We start from the raw sequence: 23,339 nt of genomic DNA, 5'->3' as shown, positions 1-23,339 counted from the left end.
GAAGCCTTCCCTGCACATACACACCACCTACCTGCTCAAGTGAGTCACTTCCTCTTTCCTATTCCTATTAAATTGTGTACATAACTCTACTAATGCAGTAACTATACACCATTGTAAATACCTGTCTTTGTTTCTGGGTCTCCACTGGACTGTCAACCCGCTGAGGGCATGGACCATCTCTTGCTCACCTTTGCACCTCGTGCTTAGAAAAGTACCTCCTGGGCAGCCCCGGTGGCTCAGCGGTTTAGCACTGCCTACAGCCCAGGGTGTGATCCTGGAGTCCCGGGATCGAGTCCCACATCAAGCTCCCTGCATGGAGCCTGCTTCTCCCTCTGCCTGTGTCTCTGCTTCTCTCTCTCCTCTCTGTGTATTCTCATGAATAAATAAATCAAATCTTTAAAAAAAAAAAAAAAAGTACCTCCTCACGCTGACAACACATGTCTAAATGTTTATGAGTGTGTTAAACCTAAGACTGTACCTCTAATATTGCACTGAGATGTTTTTTTCCTAATATTAAATCTGGATTTCAATTCTAGGTTTGTTATTCATTAGCTGCACAAACTGTTTAACCTCTTTGGGCCTCGGTTTCCTCACTAGGAAAATGGGGCTAACAGTACCAACTTGGAAATACTGCTATGGAAATTAAACAAAATGACACTGTACAACAATTAGCACACACAGTGCCTGGCATGTAGTAGCCTCCCCACTCTGGCTTCAGCTTGATAGAGACAACTAGGACAAAACAAATACAAAAATAAGTCGCAGCAATCAAGGGAGGCTGAGTGCACAGTGAGTCACTGCTTTTAATCATTTGCTCAGGAAGATCAACAACGAAGAAACATAATATGCAGAATAAACCCTACTGGTGGTATCCCCCTTGGCATATAAAGCTTGGTAAGAACTCACCCCAGAGACTCTTGGCTAATAGCCACATCTGGCTCCTTAGCCCAGTAGGTCAGGTCTTAGTCTAAGGTGCTAGGAATGGCTACTTTAGACTGGAATAGAAGCCACCCCATAAGGAAGGTGTTTACACGTGGGAGATGCGGAAGAGGGAGGAGAGCTTGAATGTAAGCACATCTATCAAGTGTTTTTGCAGTCTGGCAGAAAATACCACAGAATCATTGGTGAAGACAGACAGCACACAACTGTACTTACCTGTAGCCAAGAACCAGCTTAGACTAGATAGCAAGCACATTTCTGCTTTTACAATGGTCAGACTTGCATGCGGTGAACATCTCTAGGGTCCAATTATGCTTGTACATCTGGGCAGCACCCACAAAGATGACACCAGGCAGCTTTAAACATACACTCCTCAGCACAGAGTGCTGCCCACAAGCACCAGCTTCGCTGCTCATGTGTGCCAAATGTAAAAGCAGATTTAACAGTTTCTCTGTTCCTTATTCATAATGTGCTTACCTCTGCAGAACCACTGGTATTCAGATAACCTACTTCCTTGGAGTCATTCATTTCAGAATGCTGTGTCACTATATCTGTGGTTACTTCTTCGCTGGGACTCTCTCTCTTCCAAAGCTTCCTGGTTAAGCTCTGATGGTCACTGGAAGATACAGTGGGTCTGAGCAGAGCTCTGGGTAGTCTCTGTCTCCTCCAAGATGTTCTGCTCCAACCTAGCCCCAAAATATGTGGTACATCATCTTCAGGTGGAAAGCCCAAGTCATCTGCAGTTTGGAACTTTTTAAAAAACACCAGCATGGATTTGGAAGAGTCTGTCCTAAAAGCCCGGCAGCTCTGGGGCCTGCTGCAGTCTGCCTGAATGCACATCCCTTCTAACCACCAAAAGGCATGGCAAGAAGAGTCCTGGCAGCAGGCAGCCCAACACAACTGGAGAGAGGAGGTTCCTTCAAGAAGCCGGAGGTGATTTTCTCCCCCAGATCTCAGGCCAACTCCAAATTCTGTCTTCGCCTGCTGGCACCTGCTCTCACTGGCATCTAAAAACAAGGAATGAAAACATTTTAAGATGTAATAAAAACAGACTACTGCTCTGTAAAGAGCCCTGAACACCAACATTTAAGGCTATTTTGAAGACTGGTTTTTAAGAGGGTGGGAAAGCTGTCTAGTAAGTGGAACAGAAGAAGCAAAATAGAGGGTTTTTTGGCTCAGGATGCTTTAGCTTGTAGAAGTACTGTTCCGTACCCATCACTGGTTCCCCTTCTCAATGAGTCCCTTCCACAAAGACCTTTTATACAGAACTCCAGTTCATGAAACAGAAAAAAAAACAGAACAGTTCTTCTGGAGGAAGTATGGGGAGGGATGGGCAGAGGCCTGCCACTTGGCCCTTCACTCATGTCCTGGCATTTCTCAGGGATGGTGTGAGCCCCACGAGACCAGGACAGGGAGCGAAACAAGAACAGCTCCCCCTCTGCCCCACGCTGACCTACAGCAACACACACAGGCCTCGTGGCCTCCTACAGGTTATAGGTGTACCCACTTTCTAACCAATCGTTTGCCAGAGCCAGGTGGTTTTGCACATCACGGTAGCAGCCAGGGCAGAGGTCAGATTACCAAGAAGTTTAATGAGCAGAATTTGCTAGAATGAACTTCCTACTGACAAGCCGTGTCATGATAAGAAATAAGGAGTACAACAGTGACCTACCTACTGTGGTGAACATAAATAGTATGGTCCAAAATTCGGGCTAATGTTGCTTCTGGATAAACTTCTGGACTACTGAATTATGTCAGGCGTGGCATTAATTTTCCTGAGGTATTACCTCACCTCTGTGTTCGTAGATGAAGAGAAGTCAAAGCATGTTCTAAATGAAAGCTGTTATACAGAGTTCATGTAAGGTCCTAGTTACATGGGTATCTGCACCAACTATGGTCGGGGTTATACGGGGCCAGAACCAGGGGGAGGCAAGATAGCTGCCTCGCACACAGAACCTACGGAGGTACACACTTTCAGAGTCACGTAAGTAGAGTTGGCTCACCCCATCTTGAAAGTGAGGGCCTCCTTGAAGTTTGCACCCTAGGTGTCTCTTTCTTCACCCTAGCCCTGGCCCTGGGGTTAGAACGTAAAATATATTTTAAAATGACACACAGAAAATGTGCAGTAGAATCAAAACACTGAAGAGGTGGATAATCACGGATGCGTGTACACAAAACCGAAAGGGGGCTCTGACTAACCCAAAGCAACAATGTGCTAATCAGCCACAGCCAACTTGACTCCCAGGAAATACTGACAAAATGTCCAGCAGACTCAATGTGCACACCAGTCAAATGAGAGCTAGGAGGAAAATAAAGGCAGGCTTCTGGATTACTGAGCAGGCGCTGTGGAAGCCAATCTGCCATTGTTCATTAAAAGAAAAGAGAGAGACATTGGCACAGACCTAACATCAGACGAGGCAATTTAGAAACCTAGAAAAAAATAGAACTTCCTCAAGAAAAATGAAGAAATAGCAACTATGAAAAAAAAAAATGAAGCTACCAAGAGCTACAGAAATACCCCTCATATCCTCATCCACCTTCCCACACAGTAACCAATGGGATGAATCTGGGTAACAGCTATCTGAGTATACAGACTGTGTTGAAATCAATAAATGCGGGACGCGGGGTGGCTCAGCGGCTGAGCGTCTGCCTTCAGCTCAGGGCGTGATCCCAGGGTCCTGGGATCGAATCCCATGTTGGGCTCTCTGGGGGAGCCAGCTTCCTCCTCAGCCTGTGTCTCTGCCTCTCTCTCTCATGAATAAATAAATAAAATCTTTTTTAAAAAAAATCAATAGATGGCTACATCAGTAACTACTGTCAGTGACCTTTATATCAACTTTCCATCATTCTTCTCAGAATAAGTCTCTCATATTTAACATAGTGAAAAGGTCCACACAGATGGAAATAACCTGCACTTTTCTGTAAGCCACTATTTTATTTAATTTTGAAAATGTACTGTGACACCCACTTTTGCCCCCGCAGGAGGGAATGCCAGAGGTCCTGCCCTCCCACTGTGAGCAACTAAAAAAATGAGAAGATAAATGAAACAATTTTTCTTAGACAATGAACAACAGGTGGTCCAGGACTGTGATCCCAGAGAGGAAGAAACAAAGGAAGGTGAGCCCTCTGATCACCCTGGCTTGCTGTATGGAAGTGTGCTCTGGAGAGTGGCACAGGGAAGGAGAGCCCAAGCAGACTAGAGCAGACTTGCTGAGTTGAGGAAACAGAGTTTAAGGTGACTGTGATAGCTAGAATTTTGGAACGAACAACCAGAAAAGAGGAAGTGACACAGAGAAAGAGCTCCCAATATCTAAATAACGGTCCCTTCCAATCTTTGACTGAATACTAGTTTACCCCAAGTATAGGTTTGAGACGACATGAGGGAAATTAGAAAATATTTTGAACTGAATGAAAATGAACACATAACATAAAAATTCATGAGATGCAGTAAAAGCAGGGTTTAGAGGGGACATTCACAGTTTTAAATGCTTATTTTAGAAAATAAGAGAAGTCTAAAATCGATGATCTAGAGAGACACACTGGGTGAAGGCCACGTGAGGACAGAGGCCAAGACTGGAACGCGACAGCTATAAGCCAAGGAACACCAACGACTGACAGTGACCACCAGAAGCTAAGAAGGGTCACGGAAGGGTTTGACCCAGAGCTTCAGAAGGTACCAACCCTTTTTTGTGGACTAGACTCCGGAACCATTGGCTTATCAGGATTTTCTGCTCTTACCTAAGAGAACAGTGAAGGAGACAGAGGGCTCCAGGACTACCAAGAGTCCACATCCAGGGATCACTGACGTTTAGGCATGTGGCTGTGACCTTTACCTAGACTGAATGGGGACACCTGGATGCCACTCAGTGGACATGCACAAGGATGTGACTCTGGAAAACCATGAGAATCTAAGGGGCTTCTCTTTTTCTTTCTTTCTTTTTGCTTCTCTTTTTCAAACCAAAATTAATCACCTGACTGCAGCAAGGAGTAGAGCCCTGGGTAGAGGTGTGAAAAGTTTGGTCAGGTGCCTATACAGTTCAGGAGTACTGGTTTGAAGCAAAGGCATCAGTCCTAAAGCAAAATATTTCTGAAGGATCACCTCTGGAAGAGCAACCAAAAGGTGTCATTATTGATACAGGCCTGGAATGGGAGGACAGAAGTTCCACAGAGAAGCAGCTCTGCAATGTGGGAAAGTCTTTACATATAATTCCTCCTTTATCAGCCATCAGCAAAGTCTTACAGGACAGATAACCCATTAATGTAAAGAATGCAGGATAGCCTTCATAAACAGCAAATTTCCAGTAAATCATCATAAAATTCACATAAGCAAACAACCTTATAGATATACTCAATGTGAAAATTTCATAAGGACTCAATAATTATCAACTATCAGATAATTCAATGTAGAGAGAAACCTCATAAATGCAACGAATGTGGAAAAGCTTCCAAAAAAGAACTCTATCGTTTTAAGTCATCAGAGAATTCATACCAGTCAGAAACCCTACATATTGCAAAAACTGTGGGAAAAACCTTTGCTGAGAACCCAACCCTTACTCATCATGAGAATACATAGTAGAGGAGAGCCTTTTAAATGTAATGAATGTGGGAAAGCTTGCAGGGATAACTCAACTGTGGTGGACCAACATCAGAAAATCCATACTGGTGAGAACCCATACTGGTGTTATGAATGTGTAAAAGCCTTTAGGGAGAGCTCAATCCTTATTAGTTATCAAAGAATACATACAGGAGGGGTGCCAGCATGGCCCAGTTGGTTAAGTGACCGACTCTGATTTCAGCTTGAGGTCATGATTTTAGGGTTGCGGTATCGAGCCCTACATTAGGCTCGACATAAGATTCTTTCTCCCTCTGCCCCTCCTTTACCAAAAACAAAAACAAAAACAAAAACAAAAAACAAAAAACAAAACCAAACCACCATATAGGAGAGAAACCCTTTATCACTGAAGTATATGTGGGAAATCTTTTGGGTATATATTATTTACTGGACACCAGAAAACTCACAGTGAAAATAAACTCTATTGGTGTAAATGACTGTGGGAAAGCCTTTATGAAGAGCTTACTGGATTTGAGAGAATTCATACTAGACAAAAATCCTATCGCTGCAAGAAATATGGGAGTCTTCAGACACACCTCTGGCCTTGCTGAACATCAGAGAACCCATATGGAAGAAAACCTCAGAAAGTAATGAATGTGGGAAGACTTCTCCCAAAGTTCAACCCTTAAACAACACAAGAAAATTCATAACAAAGAGCCATCAAATGTAGTTAGTGTGATAAATCACACAGAAAGCATTTATTCCTTCTGAGAATCAATGGGGAGACATTCAATAAATTATACATTTAAGCAAAAATATTCTGTGTATCTCTATGCCAAAGAACTTCTCACTTGGGAGGATTTCATTATAGTATGGTTTGTGCTGGTCAAATATTTTAAAAACTTAAATGTCTATTAGTTGAGAAATAGTTACTATAGAATACTACGCAGCAACTGAAAACAATGAAGTAGAAATCTATACATAGCATCAAAAATAGCCCCATGAGGGGTACCTGGGGACTGAGTTAGTTAAGTGGCCAGCTCTTGATTTTAGCTCAGGTCATGATCTCAGGGTCCTGGGATTTAGCCCCACATTGGGCTCCACACTCAGCAGGTAGCCTGCTTGAGGATTCTTTCTCTCTCTCCTGCTGCCCCTCCCCCAACTCATACACACTTGCACTCTCTCTAAAATTAAATAAATAAACCTGAGAAGAAATGAAATATCCCCACAATACGTTAAATTAAAAAAGCAAATTGCAGGGAGCACCTGAGCACCTAACCTCAGTTGGTTAAGCGTCAGGCTCTGGTCATGATTTCTGTGTCCTGGGATCCAGCCCAGCCTTGGGCTCCTCATTCAGCAGGAAGCCCACTTGTCCCTCTCCTTTCGTCCCTCCCCCCACTCATGCTACTCTCTCTCAAATACTAATGTCTTTTAAAAAATAAAAAGAATTTTAAAAAGCAAGTTACAAAAAACTTATGCATGATGATTTTATTTGTATTTTTTCAAATGAAGCTTTTTTTTTGTTTCTACATATACATTATATACATTCCGAAAGATCTGGAAATATGAAGGCCAAACATTAACAGCCAAAAAAAATTTTTTTAATCAATGATCTATACCTTCATCATAAAAGCTAGTAAAGAAGAATATATTATAACCAAAATAAGTTGAGAAAGGAAAAAAGAGTAACCAATGAAACAGAAAACAAAAAACAGAGACAATTGGGGTGCTTGGGTGGCTCTGTGGGTTAAGTGTCTGCCTTAGGCTAGGGTCATGATCCTCAGGTCCTGGGATCAAGCCCTACATCAGCTTCCTGCTCAGCAGGGAGTCTGCTCCTCTTTCTCCCTTTGCCCTTCCTCACTGCTTGTTCTCTCACTCTCTCTTTGCTCTTCCTCACTGCTTGTTCTCTCTTAAAAAAAAAGAAAAGAGAGAGAGAGAGAGAAGGAGAAAAATCAATGAGACCAAAATCTGGTTGGTTGAAAGATCAACAAAACTGATAAAGCTCTAGTCAGACCGATGACAGAAAAAAAGACAGTAGTCACCAATTAACAATATCAGGAATGAAAGAAGGGACAGCACAGCTGATTCAATCAGCCAGGGGCAGCAAACTATGGCTCAATGGCCAACTCCGGCTACTGTCTATTATTGAAAATAAACTTTTATTGGAACATGGTCATACTCATTTATTTATGTATTGTCTATGGCTGTTTTTGCTCCACAGTGGCAGAGTTAAGCAGCTGCAACAGATTTTCGTCTTAATACTCACAAAGCATAAAATGTTTATTACCTGGCCCTTTAAGAAAGTTTGCCAACCCCTGGTCTAAGAGAATGCACTTTTGCTTGACTGACTATTCACTAATGAGTAGAGCCTAAATTTAGATGTTAACTTATAGAAGATTGACAAGTTACAAATGATTTTGATTTTTACAGAGATGCAAATTATTTCTGTCTAGTAAAAGATAACCTCAAAAGTTTAATTAATAAGGCTCCTTTTCTTCCCACCTAGCTATTATCTTTATTTCTTTATTCATTCATCCATTCAACAAATATTAACGGTACATCTGTTTCACGCTAAGCATTGCTTTGATAGAGCTTATAATTTAGATGGGGGAGACAGAGATTAAACAGACACAATAATGAAGTAGAACTGCAAACTAATGTAAGTGTTCTGAAGGAAAGAAATTCAGCTTTTACAGAATAAAGGTAGCTAAATTTGGAATTTACTGAACAGCTACATTATCGCATACGTGACATGCTATCAAAGATATTCACTGTAGGGGCGCCTGAGTGGCTCAGTTGGCTAAGTGTCCAACTCTTGATTTATGCTCAGGTCATGTTCTCAGGGTCGTGAGATCAAGCCCACAGTCAGCACAAAGTCAGCTTGAGATTCCCTCTCTCCTCTTCCTCTGGCCCTCCCCCCTGAAGCTCACTCGCTCCCTTTCTCTCAAATAGTAAATAAATAAAATACTTTTTTAAAAAAGATATTCACTTTATGTTGTTTGAAATGAAAAAATATTGGAAATAACATAAACTTCTCAACAGAGAACCATGCAGTTATGGGGATGAATAAGGCTACTCTATATAGTACTAGTATGCAATGATATTTGGGACACACCATGTAGAAAAAGAAAAGTTCAAAGCAGTTTGTCTAGTATGCTACAATTTGTGTGGGGGGAGAAAGAATATAATGTTTATGCATATATATGCATAGACTATTTTTGGAAGAATATTCAAGAAGTTGGCATGGTTGCCTTTTGCAGGGGAAACGAGGTAGCTCAACAGACTTAAGTGAGAGACTTTGTTCACTAAATACCCTTTTTACCTTTTGAATTTGCACAATGTACATGTATTATCTTTTGAAAGATAAATTTTAAAAAATAGAAATTTCAATGGCTTCCCAGGGCTCTTAGAATGATAACCAAAATCTTTAACATAACTGAGAGGATTCTATATGATCTAGACGATGCCTAAGTTTCTGGCCCCACCTCATAGCACGCTCTTCCTCTGTCATTATGTTCCAGTCCACCAGCCTTCTTGCATTCCTCGAATGGACCATGCCCCCTCTCCTAATGGGGCTCTGTGCACGATGCTCCCTCTACTGGGAACTCTCTTATCTCCCTTCTTTACCCAGTTAACCCAGCTTATGAGATCTCCATTCAACCATCATTTCCTCAGAGAAGCCTTCATGCCACGTCAGGTCTCTTCACTTTTTTTTTTTTTTTTTTTTTTTTTTAGGTCTCTTCACTTATACACTCTTTGGGCCTTGTTGCCCTTTCCAGTGTGATCATCTGCTCAATGTTTTTCCCCACCATCGTACCTCCAATTCTGGCATGACACTTGGCACATTACACTGCAGGTGCCCCAAAATATCTTTTTGAATGAATGTACAAATAAAGGCATGCAAGTATGAAGTACTGAAAGAATCAATGAACAAACTGCCAGGAAATCAGGTGGCCTTGTATCAGGTGGATCATACGGAAGACATCCAGGCTCATGACAAGACTTCAAAAAGTGATGAGGCCCATATGCCACCTAAATGAGGGGAGTGAATGATGGTTGGTAGATGAGTAATGACTCGGGGTAGGACGTGGCATAAACCTCGAAGAGCAGAACTTTTTCCATGATGACACTGGAGGAGTACTGTTCCAGAAGTGACAGTGAGGAGTGATGAGGACATCAGTTCCACCTCCAAACTCAGAGATACATGAGAGATGGAAGAATGAGCAACCATCGCCTGCAGGCTAGAGGCAAAACCATGTCTTTCTCCAGAGAAACCCAGGTCTCAGAATATTCTATCTAATGTCTTAACTCACAAGCTGGAGTATAGAGAAGGTTTAATAACTCAATGGATTCTTGTCATAGTTAAAAAGTTGGGAAGGGAGGGGTGGGAAATGTGAGTTGAAAAGCACAAAGTTATACAGGAATGTCAAATCAGACTCACGCAAATCACCATGGGTAAGGCACTTTCTAGCAAGAAAAAAAGAAGAGGATGGAAAATTATGATGATGAACTGATGACAGGGTTGCTGCCTATCCATTCTCGGTACAATACAGTGAAAGCTTTGAGGTAGTTCACAGAGGATGTCTGTGGAATCCGGGGGAACACATTTAGAGTCAGGGGAAATGGCCAAGGAAATTTATGGGAATTAAGAGGTCGAAGGGAAAGTAGCAAAAAATTCTAATTTCCTTGTTGTTCCTAGCAGCTCTGGTCAAATTCAGATCTTTGAAAGGAGAGAAGATAAAAGTGGGAGTCGAGGAGGGGGGTAGCTATTAAGACTGGTTTGCCTTGCAAAGGTCTTCTTTTGCTTCCGTGGCTCTCTGACGTAGGTCATATAAGCTACACAACTATATGGTGGTATAAAAGAGAAACATTTCAGAACCCAAACACTCCCCCTGCTTTATAAGGTGACCTGGGGGATCCCTGGGTGGCGCAGCGGTTTGGCGCCTGCCTTTGGCCCAGGGCGCAATCCTGGAGACCCGGGATCGAATCCCACGTCGGGCTCCTGGTGCATGGAGCCTGCTTCTCCCTCTGCCTGTGTCTCTGCCTCTCTCTCTCTCTCTCTCTGTGACTATCATAAATAAATAAAAAATTAAAAAAAAAATAAGGTGACCTGGAAGCCTCAGTTAGAGATCTCATCCATCACTCTGGGCAAGACTGAGTATGTTCAGTGATGGAAGGAACAATCTGGGCGTCCACACAGGATGTTTCAGACTCTCCCTATTTCACCTGCACCTCTTGATTGCTGAATTCTTAAAATTATTATTAAAGCGATGGGTAAGATCTTTGACTCATGTGACTCTTATCTGACAATTTGATCCTTTGTCTTAGCTCAAGGGAATACAGCCTGAGACAGGAAACATGGTCTGAAGCACTTATATCTTTGACAGTGACCAAAAGTAAAAGAAATGTGAAGCATGGAGCAGGTTAACTCCCTATGGCTTGCTAAGAAAATCAATCCAAGAGTTCCCAGTAAGGACAGGAGGTACTCTGATCTCTCAGTTCACATGTTTATTTAGTGGGATTTTTATGGAGTTTTTTTTTTAATTAAATGTTATTTAATGTTGCTCCATTATGTGTTCAATAATAAAAATATGAGAGGAGGGATCCCTGGGTGGCGCAGCGGTTTAGCGCCTGCCTTTGGCCCAGGGCGCGATCCTGGAGACTCGGGATCAAATCCCACGTCCGGCTCCCGGTGCATGGAGCCTGCTTCTCCCTCTGCCTGTGTCTCTGCTTCTCTCTCTCTCTCTCTCTCTCTCTCTCTCTCTCTCTCTCTGTGTGTGACTATCATAAATAAATAAAAATTTAAAAAATATTTAAAAAATTAAAAAATGTTAAAAAAAAATATGAGAGGAAAACAGTTCTTTTCTATCCACTCAGTGGATCATAATTCTTCCTCTTAGATGGCTAGAAGACATGGGTTCCAGATTCAGTTCTAGGTACATCATTTACTATAATTTAACCTTTGAAAAGTAATTTAACCTAAGATTCAATTATCATTGTTTTCATTGTTGTTACTCTTGAGAAAAAGAGTTCATCAGAGGAGGAAGCAGGGGAGCACTGGGAGAGTCAATATTGGATTCTAGAAGTAACTTGGATAAAAGGTAAGATGAAAATAAGCTCCAATTTTAGATCAGTTCCTTTCCTGCCCACGCCGCCATAGCCTGGCTCTGCTCCCAGGGCCTAAGAAAAAGCAATATTAAATCCTTAAAAAGAGGGCTTACATAGAACCTTAGACTGAAAACCCTTTTGGAAAGTCTGGAACTCACCGTTGGTAGAAACACGTGGAAGCCTTGCGCAGGTGGAGTACAGAAGGGCAGAGCCAATCCCTTTCCTTCTAAAGCCAGGCTAAAGCAGACCATACAAGGCTCCCATATGTACTACCTGGAGGATCCCCAAAACAGGAAGCTCTGGAGCTAGCAATGCTTACTTATAATTACCACCTCTCAAAATATGAATTCTAATAAATCTAGCACAAAGTCTAGACCAGGTTTCATAATTCCAAGTAGTAGAGTGTTAAGGTCCATAGAATATATAAATTATTGCCAGAGGAAATTCATCATACTTTAGGAAGCTGTGAACAACTCTAGAAATACTGAGAGGCAGTGCTGTTGCCTCTGGCATTTGTAAATCTCAGGTAACAAGCCTGACTTTTCCAGCTAATTTGGAAACTTCTCTGGCTAGCAACCAAGAAGGAAGTAGAACAGAATGCCCGCTCTGTTAGGAAACATGCTGTTAAGGTCGTTGGGAATTCAGAGTGCACCAAATTCATCAAATTGTATCCCAATGAACAATTCCCTCCCTGACATGGAGGGGATGAGAGTAGAGAGAATGCCCTGCCAGTATTATTTAAAAAAAAAGAAAAAGAAAAAGAAAGAACAGTTGGTACATTCTTCTGTTGGGGGGCCAAGTTTCTGTGGACAATAATGCATGGTGGAGAACATTATATAGGTAAAATTTGCAGAAATTTTTTTTAAGACTCTATTTATTTGAGACAGAGAGAGAGAACACGGGGGCAGGGGGCAGAGGGAGAGGGAGAGAAGCAGGCTCTAGGGTGAACAGGGAGCCTGACATGGGGCTTCATCCCAGGACCCTGGGATCATGACCTGAGCCGAAGGCAGACGCTTAACCGACCGAGCCACCCAGGTGCCCCTTGCACTTACTTGTTAACATCCATGGAATTCTAAAATTCTAGAAAAGGTGTTCCTTTTCTAGAAATCTCACAATTTCATTATACGGTCAAGAATCCATTCGAAGCTTTCCTTTGATGATTCTATCTGTAACTTATCAAGCAGTAAGGAGCAGCCTTCAATCTGATGAAGTCAGTGACTAAACTGGCCCCTCCCCGGCCGGCTGCCTGCAGCCTAACCGAGGCTTGCCTTCTCTCAGAAGCAAGAGTCTCGGCCAAGATGGCTGCCACGTGGAAAGGAGACAAGCAGGCATGTCATCAACCCCAAAAGACTCGCAGGAACTGTTCAGATACAAACCACCCCAGGGGGCACCCTCCACCTTCCTTTTGACTGTCAGCATGTCTGTCACCTGCACACCCACTAACAAACAAATACAGAAATGGTTCCAGTGACTCGCCACACCAGTTCTCTCCCACGGGGGTTAGCACATTCAGAAAGCAAAGCAGAGGAGGTACCTAAATCGTCCGAAGGGCGCAATCAGGTATTATGAAGTTTGGAAAATGCCAGGATAATAACTGGTGCCCTCTCTCCTCTTCAAAAGGGCCAACACTTTTCTCCTCCACTGCACACAGGTTAGATTGAGAGGTGGCAGCAGCCTCACAAAGCGGCCCTTTTGAAAAGAAAATAATTACCATTCATTGCCTTTGCTGTGTGCCCAGCTTTGTTAAGAGCACAGTTTGTTAAATGTGGTGGTGGAGGTGACTTGCTGAACCGGAACTGCTAAATAAGAATCAATAGGCTTTGTGTCCATATTCTGACTCCCTTCCCTTGACTGTATGTAATGTTTCCATTCTTCCCAAAGACCATTTCGATCAAAGACGGACTCCCCATGGAACCAGCTGCCCAACAGATTCACGTTAACTCTTGATGGTCTGCGAGATGGAAAACAAGCTTCAACCACTCGAGCACAAAACCCGACCCTTGTAGCACCTCTCTGGTTGAGAGTACTTTGAAAGAGTAAGAAGTCCCTTCCCATAAACATCGTCACTAAAGAAGTCTTAAAGGTACTGGGTTGTGGGGATCCCGGGGTGGCGCAGCGGTTTAGCGCCTGCCTTTGGCCCAGGGCACGATCCTGGAGACCCGGGATCGAATCCCACGTCGGGCTTCCGGTGCATGGAGCCTGCTTCTCCCTCTGCCTGTGTCTCTGCCTCTCTCTCTCATTCTGTGTGACTATCATAAATAAATAAAAATTAAAAAAAAAAAAAGGTACTGGGTTGTGGCGCATTGGTGAAGAGAAAAACCATAACGTCTCTGCAGAAGGCAGCAATATTTACAAGGCAAAAGAGGAGGAGGACATTCTTTTAATCTACCTGCTTAAGGTAGAATAACTGATACTTTGCAGGTTAAAGCAACTATGAAAAACCACCCTCATTTAACTTTGGTTTAATGAAAAAATACATCCAGTCTCCAAGGTAAGGGTGGTACAGAACCTTCTGGAAAACTGAGTCTAAAAAACCATCATTTCCAAAAGAAAAATCCCATATCAAGATCAATACCCTTATTCCATCTTACCCTATCTTCTGTCCCCCACCCCACAGGTTGAGGCTGTGGCCCATGAAATAAGACTGCCTGGGTTTGAATCTCTATGCAGTCAACTTACTAGCTGTGCCATCTTGGGTCATTTTTCTTGGTTTCTTCATTAATAGAAAGAGGAATGATGGTAACTGTACCTAAACTCAGAGGATTATTATAGATATAAAAGAAGATAAGCTATGCAAAGTACTTAACACTCTGCCTGGCATGTAGTTAAGGCCCAGAGTATATTAGCTGCCATTACTTTCATTGTAACTACACTTCATTTAAGTGCAGGCACCACTTCTTTCAAAAAGTCTTCCTTGAGGAAACCTTTACCCCAAGACTCCTCTCTGCATATGCTCTTTCACTGAATTTCTCTCACTGGATATCTGTTTGCCCTTCTCACACACTCTGCCCCGTTTAAGTGCTGGCGTCATATCTTCTATCTTTGTATTTATCTGCAGGCCCCGTAAAATGCTTGGCATTCAAAGAATTGTTTAATTTTGAATATTTAACCAACATTTAAATAAATCTATGCAACTTTTTAAACTAGGAAAACCAGCAAATGATGTCAGCTCCACTATGGAATTACTTGAGTTGTCATCATTTGAATCAGCTCCTTACCGTTAATTAATTTCCTTGGCTAAAAGGTGGCAGGGATAAGAGAGGAAAAGCAAAGTTCCCAGTTCACTAAGAAATGAGAAATAGCTTTCCAAATTAAATTGGAAAGAGCCCTGAATGGGAGGTTCGAGATGTGCAGAAAGAGAAACCGAAGAAAAGCCAAATGGGTTAAGAAGACGTTGTTGAGTCTAACGTGAACAAATGGAGAAGAGCCTTTCCTACCTAAACTGAAAAGTCCTTTCAAATCACAAAGCAATCTTTCCTCATGAAAGGACCAACCAAATTTCAGTTCCCTGAGCTCTCTATTTTAGGCCAATCCATTTCACTCAAAGGATAGGCTTTCACCATAGAACTTTCTGAACACTGTGCCAATGAAGAATAGTTTCCAGTCCACCTAGACAAACGGCCATCCATCATGGATGACACTAGATCCATTCAATTTTTCTTCTCCTGAGAAAAGATGAGAAGGAAAAGAAAAAAACTCCTCAAAGTTTTGGACACCCAGGTGGGAAAGATGGAAACCAGTCTATCACAATTCTAATGCCTCTAACTTCTACCTGACATTTATTTAAAAAAAAAAAATCAAAAGTTTGCATTACTTGGACATAGCTATTAAATTCCAAAGACCTATCTGTTAAGGTTTAGTCCAAAGCCATTTTCACAATCAAGCTGTAAGTGAGAGTAATCAAAAACACTGGTAGAGCTGCAAATAGCTCTCCTGCCATATAGTCATCTGCTCAAAAATGATCCAGTCATCAAGGAGTTTATAATATTTAAAGGTGGACTGGAGACAAATGATTAAACCATGTACTAAAACAAACAAAAACCCCAAAAACCTGTAACTAGGGGGTTATATGGCTTCATATAATATACTCAGAATCTCCTGTTTCGGTTTTTCTCCCACCACCTTATGACTAAAAGACTCTGGAGAATGCTGTCAGCAAAAAGAGCACGCCTCCAAGCCACAGCATGAAGGAACCCACACCTCTCTAAGTAACTCTGGCTTTGTACTTCAAAAAGCACAGGTATCAAACGATAACAGATAAACTTCAGCCTGTACATAAAAGCAGTTCTAAAAAGAAATTGTTTTTCTATAGAGAAAGCCCCCAGGTATGATGTCATGAATCCAGCTATTCCCTATACGGCCCAATTGTAAATGTTATTGTTAAGAACCTGCAGTTGACTCTGTCTCTGACTGAAGGGCTGATAAATTATCTGCATTCATCACAATCATACCAACCTTCTCTGGAAACCCACACAGTGAACCTTGAATCAGAGCACTGCTTTGTTTTTTGGGAAGGTTTTAAAAAAATTTTTTTTTGCTGGCTGATTTTTTTTTTCTAAAGAGAAGGTCATTTGGAGGACTGTGGCAGAGATATGTAAATTAAATAAAATGGCAGTGAGCTTGGGAGGAAATAAGGGAATAACAGCAAACCATGAAGTGCAATTTCAGCAGAGATGGCCAACAGAGGAAAAGTTTATGTCAATTTATCCATTAAAAATCTCTTTTTGGAGAATTATGTAAGTGTCATAAAAAAAAAAAAAAACCACCCTGCAGTGGGCTGAACTGGGACATGTGAGGACTCAATACAACCAAGCTTCGAATACTTAAATATCTTAAACCACTTTTTGCTTATAGCAAATAAAATGCAGAGCTACAGATGCTTTCTCATCTGTGTGTAAATGAAAGCAAAACTGTGTGAGTAGTTAGTATTCTTAGAATTTCTGACAGCCAGTTTATTTAAATTAAATCCAAGCCAATCTGTATCTGTACAGAAATAATTTTCTCAGGGCTCTTATTCTCCAGACTTTACAGAGCTGTACATACTCCTCTTTCTACCTCTCCCTCTGAGATAAAGAAGTGAAAAGAGCTCTGCAGGTTTAAAACCACTTCAAATAAATCTAGGAGAAGGAAGTTCAAAGGGATTAGAATATCACTTTGTCTCACCAGCCTGTTATAGAACAGGGTTCAGTTCTTCCCTGCCCGATTCTTTGTGCTCCCATGGCACATCTTGGAATTTATCATGCTTCTTTATGTTTCTATATCTATCTCTGCCTCCATAGTGTGAACTCTCTGATGGCAGGAAGTGGGTTTTATTTAGCTGGAGACAGTGTCTGTTGACCTGAATTGTAGGTACCTACATTATGTACATAACACCTAGATATTAATTATCAGTAAGTGATTTGAATTAAGCATCATAGAGAAGGTATTAAGAGCACAGTAAGCACTGCATTTGAGGCACTGAATATAAGACAAGGCATACAAAGAACTAGGGATCACAAATATTAGGAAAGCGTAATCTAGTTAAAGTCATCGACATAGCAGCACCAGCATTCAGATAATTTGTCCTGTTCGGTTTATTTACTGTAGTTATGTGGCTTTTAATAGATTTCATTTTGAAGACATGTACTTACAAGTATCTTTCTCTTATATCTCCATTTTCAATTCATTGTAATAATATACATTCTACTGACAAATAAAAGTTGGGGCAAAATGGTCAATACATCTCACTACCAAATTATCCAGTATAGACTCCCTCTAGCCACAGAGAGACTGGCCTTTCCTTATCATCATCTGTAAAATAGCAATGTTACTCTGCTGCTTCAAAAGTGACATTAGTCCTGGGCAGAGCAATAAGGATCTCCAAATGTGTGTGTCTGTGTCTGTCTCTCTTTCGCACGTGCAGACACACACACACTCCTCACAGGCACAAAGGAAAACCCTTGAAAACACATCATCAACAGGGCCTTCGCTCTTTACCTCTTCCTCCCCACTGACAGAGGCAGCCATGCTGCCAAGGCAGCAACCCCCACGTGAAATATGAAAGAGTGGAGGCGAAACAGCTCAATCAAACCAGCGTGCAAAGGAAAGGAGGGTATGTTTGTCAGTGAAAGTCTCCGTGGAAAGGCCAGACAACTTCAGCTTCTGCCTTGACCATCCTGGGCAAATAACCCTGCTCAGGGTCTGCTTACCTGAGCTTAGATGCCAAGCCCTCCTTTTAACCTTTCACAGAAGAGGTAACATGAAAATTCACCCCGTTATCTGAAAAGAGCATGGTGAGAAATGTCAGGGTGCGGCTTCTAATAAGCATACTCTGGAGAGCACAGCTGAGAGCATTTTTTGAAAATAAGCAGTTAGAGACTGATGAAGTAGAGCACACAGGTAGAAGAGAGCTCTGCATTGCTTCTGCACTTGGGGCTGTTTTGCTGCAGGCTAAAAGCCACAGACTGCCCCAGCAGGATGCAGATTACTCAACTTTCTGAAATGGAATCAGGCTCTTCAGCTTCTCTCTTCAATTATTCTGATTAAGGCTCACTCATTTTACCTGGCCCACTTCCATAAGCCTCCAGCTGACTCAGGTTGCCCTGACTCAGGTTGCCCAGTTAAGGACAATAAACACGGACCTGTATTTGCACGTGCACACACACACACACGGGAGCCATTTCTTTTTAAGCCTGAATCTGAAATTAGAGTAGTGAAGTAAAACCAAATCAACATAAACTCCCCATCTTCCAGGTCCGATCATACTAGTCATTCTCCTTATTACCTAAAAGTGAGAGAATCCGTGAGCACACATTTACTTCAAACGTAAATGTGCTGCTGGATTAGAATCAAAGCATAATGTTAAGCCAGTTGGAAGAAAGACAGCATTCCTAAAAATCCTATCATTCATTGGGAGTGTTTGGGAAGGAGAACTGGGATGAGCTACACTGGGCACTCACAGTTAGGCAGCGGCAGCCTGCAGTCGGTGGCATTTCAGGAAGGCCCTGGCCAGCATTCCTCTATGCTCCCATTTCTCCTAGAACAGTGCCTGTAGGATGGTTAATGCACCATTCAGGGACATCCTTAACTCCTGCTTATCTTAGGATATTTTACAGTTTCCTTTTGTGATCAGCCAGAGAAGGTCAGAATTTAGAGAACTCAGCGCTTGCCTGATGCTGAGCACTGGAACCATCCACCAGAGGCCCTGAGTAACCAACCTGATGCCAAAAAGGCAGGAGAATACTGATGCAGAAGAGGGTTGGACTGGCTGGGCATATGTAATACTGACGAAGTCACCAAAGGACAAACATCTCCAAGGCAGGGGCAAAGGCTGCAGCCATCACACTTTCCCAAATCTCCAGATAACCACCCTCACGGCTTACTTGGGGGCATGGGTTATTAAATAGTGGAGAGAGTAAACTGGATTGAAAGGGAAGTTGGAAACCTACTGTATCGTATATAGGGGCTTCACCTACACAATTCTTAGCAAAAGGTTCCTCCACTGAGGCCAGACATCAAATTGCCTAGTCGCCTATATTTCTAGGATTTTGCAAGGAAGACTGGGTCTTTACTGTTGTAGAATTACCCTGCGACTCTACGGAGGCGTCAGCCTCTTTGAAGGGAATCTTGATATTAGTAACATCATCCCTTTCAGAGATTTTCTGTGCCCTAGGAATGGCAAAGGAATCAACACACTGCAAGCTCCAGGAGCGCAAAGACCACGTCTGTCTTACTCCTCATTGCATTTCTAATGCCTACGATTTTAAGTACCCAATAAATATGTTTTGAAGGAAGGGACTAACAACTTGGGCAAGCTACTTCTGACACAAAATCCAAAAGTGCTATTGATTCAACCCCAGTCAATCAAAACAATAACCAAGCCCTAGCATGAGGCTTTGCCAAGTGGGTTTTGGGGAAAGTGAATCAAGATTGAGGGCTGGGTGGTATCAGTCAGCAGAACAGAGTCCTCTTCCAAAGGAAAAGTATCCCTGGCTAAAAGAGGAAACATGCCATCAGCTATGCTCCTTAGTGGCAGGTTGTCAGTAGAGAAAACACACAATATAGCTCATCCTGTCACGGCACAGCTTCAACCAACCTCAAGCCTATAAAGCCATATGAATGGAGGTTTCCTTGTGCTGAAAATGCAGAAAGGCCAAATGCCTGCCTGCCTTCTACTTCTAAAAAATATGGGAACTGAGATCCACTGGGTGAAGACTTAAGAAGCTAGCAGAGACCTGAAACCTGCTGCCCAGAGTCACCTTGGGGTTAGACAAGAGTTTAACAGAATAAGATTTTACATTATCATTTTATAAGCACTAGAGTTAACATTTGCTGAACTGTTATTTATGCAACTGGGAGTAAGCTAAGTATTTGCATGAACATTTTACTTAATCCTTACAACAATCCCTTGAGAGGTGCTGTCATTCTCACTTTATAGATGAAAAATGTGATGAAAGGTGGGTTTCAGTAACACCACTTAGAATATAAGAGAACCAGGACTCAACTGATGAACAGATGAACTGATGTCCCATTACTGGGACCCCTGGGTGGCTCAGTGGTTGAGCATCTGCCTTCAGCCCAGGGTGTGATCCCGGGGTGCCAGGATCGAGTCCCGCATCAGGCTCCCTGCATGGAGCCTGCTTCTCCCTCTGCCTGTGTCTCTGCCTCTCTGTCTCTCATGAATAAATAAAATCTTTAAAAAAAAAAAAAAGACCCATTCTTGCAACTTCTTCCTAAAACTTACCCATTACTGTCTGAAATCAAAAGTGGTTCAAGGATCCTAATTAACTACAGAGGCTGACTTTTCTTAAGGAAGCTCTTGGGGTGACTGGGTGACAGGCACTGATGGGGGCACTTGACGGGATGAGCACTGGGTGATATAATGATATGTTGGCAAATGGAACTCCAATTAAAAAAAAAAAGGAAGGTCTTGGATGAAGGATAAGAAACGAGTTGAAAAGGCAGGCTCTCAAACCAAGAGCTATGCATTTGACCCAAACTTTTCTTTTTTTTTTTTTTTTTTAAGATTTTATTTATTTATTCATAGACAACCAGAGAGAGAGGCAGAGACACAGGCAGAGGGAGAAGCAGGCTCCATGCAGGAAGCCCAATGCGGGACTTGATCCCGGGTCACCAGGGTCACAACCCAGGCTGCAGGTGGCGCCAAACCGCTGTGCCACCAGGGCTGCCCTGACCCAAACTTTTCAATACTACTTATCTGAGATGTCCAAACGCTAATCACACACAGTTCTTGATCATGTTCCTACCAATTCCACACAATACCATGAACTAGAAGCTGTTCCAATTAGTAAGATTTTTCTGCAATCTCCAAAATAAGAGAAAAGGCTTGCTTTGGCACTGCAATTGTTATTTTGTTTTTATAAATTCCTCCACTTTTATCATTCTCTCCCTTGAGGAATTCCTGAGGCAAGTCCATTTCAGACAGCTTTTAAATCACATTGGATTTACTGCCCAATTATGCCATTTTCTTATTCCTCTTCATTTCGTCACACAGGTTAGGAAATATATTTGTGTTTGCATTATGTTTCTTTTTCTAAAAAAATACTTTATTCATGAGAGACAGAGAGAGAGGCAGAGACACAGGCAGAGGGAGAAGCAGACTCCCTGTGGGGAACCCGATGTGGAACTCATCCCTGGAGCCCGGGATCACGCCTTGAGCCGAAGACAGATGCTCAAGCGCTGAGCCACGCAGGGGCCCCTGCATTATGTTTCTGAAGGACAAAAAGAACCCACCAGAATTATACTCCAAGATACAGAGCAAGACTTAAGATGATTATCTTTTACTGAAGAGTGTTTAAGCAAGACACAATTGCTTCATTTCATTGGGAGAGAGGCTAATTTTAGAGGATTTTCACTGGTCTTAGGTCAATTAAATTGTGATATAACAAGATCCCAAAGAGTTGCTCAATGCTAGCTGAATTTTAGAATCAAAGAGCTTACATGGTTTGTGTTAACAACCAGAAAACTCTACTTTCCCCCAGCTGCCACGTACTCAAGTCATCATCCTACAATCTGAAGAGACAGATTTAGGATTAATAATTTATCACCTTCCTGTACTGCAATGTAGTTAAGAATATAGGACAGTCTGGCAGAAGTTCCTGCTGAAGGCTCATCGCTATGAGATATGTTCCATTAGTCATCCACCTTAAATTAAGTGCCCAGCAGATACAAAAAGAGCAGAGATATAATGCCACCTAAAAAGTCTTCTGGAAATGCTTTTCTCCTAAAGATAAGACCAATGCATGGTCAAAATATATTACTCTCTTAAAAGTAAAAGATGCCACTTGGTCTGTCCAGTACAATAGCCCTCAAAGTACAACCAAAGGGTAGAGGCAAAGGAGGAAAGTGAGCTCAGGTGCCTTCTGTCTGCCAGGGAGAAATGTAGGCAGTTATGAGGACAAAGAGGGAATGGTAACTAGTGGGGAAAGGCTTCTTGCTAAGGCAGGAGCTGCCTTTGTTCCATCTGCAGTCTCTATGGGGAGTTGGGAACCCAGAGTATGGGACTAATTAAAAAATAAAATATGGCAGGGGTGCCTGGCTGCCTCAGTTGAGCATGCGACTCTTTTTTTTTTTTTTTTTTGAGCATGCGACTCTGATCTCAAAGTTGTGAGTTCAAGTCCCATGTTGGGTGTAGAGATTACTTAAAAAATAAAAAATAAAAAAATATGGCAGAGGTAAATGAGAATCAAGATACCATCTTTATAGGGGCTCCCAGGTGCCACAGTCAGTTAAGTATCTGACTCGGTTTGGCTCAGGTCATGATCTCAGGGTGGTAGGACTGAGCCCGGCATCGGGCTCCATCCCCAGCACACGTTCTGCTTAAGAGTCTCTTCTCCCTTTGCTCCTCCCCCTGACACTCTTGCTCGCATGCGTGCTAAGAAAAAAAAATGTATCATCTTTATAATAAGTGATAAGGTGAGTGGAGAACATAGACTTAGATGTACAGTCGCAAATGGGCTTTCTAGTACTTAATCAACCGACCGAGGCAGCTGGACACATGCAGGCTGTGCTGGCATGGGCAGACCAGTTAGAGCATGGCGGGGAGGTGACACTGCCGATCCTGAAGACCGGCCATTCCATACAACAGGATTCTTTTCCAACCTCACCAGTCAGAAAAACAAAACAAAAAAAAACACTATTTTGGGGATCCCTGGGTGGCTCAGTGGTTTAGCGCCTGCCTTTGGCCCGGGGCACGATCCTGGAGTCCCGGGATCGAGTTCCGCGTCGGGCTCCTGGCATGGAGCCTGCTTGTCCCTCCTCCTGTGTCTCTGCCTCTCTCTCTCTCTATCGTCAATCAATCAATCAATCTTTAAAAAAAAAAAAACAAAACAAAACAGAAAAACCACTCTTTCATTCAGGGAGACCCAGAGAAAAGGCAGGAAAAAAAAGAGCAAAGATTACCTTCCAAATATTGTTCCCTCCAGTATCTGGGATTAGGGAGACACTGGAGAGGGAGAAGCTGTGAGAAGAGGGAAGTCAAGTGCCCATTAAATGAGCCAAGACCAAAAAACAGAGTAGGGAAGAACAGTTCTCCTCAACACATATATTCCCGCATGGCGCTATTTCTAGCATTATCTTTAGGTTCACCCAACAAACCTTTATTGCCACCTACTATGTGCTAAATGCCATGTGTGTAAGTATGATTAAGACAGTGTCGTGGAGCAGACACGCAAGTGAGTAATCACAGTAGCCATCTGCTCGCAGCCACGTCGGCTAGGATTACTGACGTTACTGTCTTAGA

General features: G+C 42.4%; 1 protein-coding gene across 1 annotated transcript in view; it reads right to left on the bottom strand.

The window, feature by feature from the left end:
* The window catches only part of KIAA0319L (KIAA0319 like), a 95,933-nt gene that overhangs the window by 63,422 nt on the left and 9,172 nt on the right, over positions 1–23,339 (bottom strand). The window contains exon 3 of the mRNA XM_055341761.1: positions 1,417–1,946. Coding sequence (XP_055197736.1) covers positions 1,417–1,946 — 530 coding nt within the window. The remainder of the gene's footprint in view (positions 1–1,416; positions 1,947–23,339) is intronic.

The sequence above is a fragment of the Nyctereutes procyonoides genome, unplaced genomic scaffold (genome assembly GCF_905146905.1).
Source record: "Nyctereutes procyonoides isolate TBG_1078 unplaced genomic scaffold, NYPRO_anot_genome, whole genome shotgun sequence".
Classification (NCBI taxonomy): domain Eukaryota; kingdom Metazoa; phylum Chordata; class Mammalia; order Carnivora; family Canidae; genus Nyctereutes; species Nyctereutes procyonoides.
The sequence above is the reverse complement of the archived record's forward strand: the minus strand, read 5'-3'. Positions and strand labels throughout refer to the sequence as shown.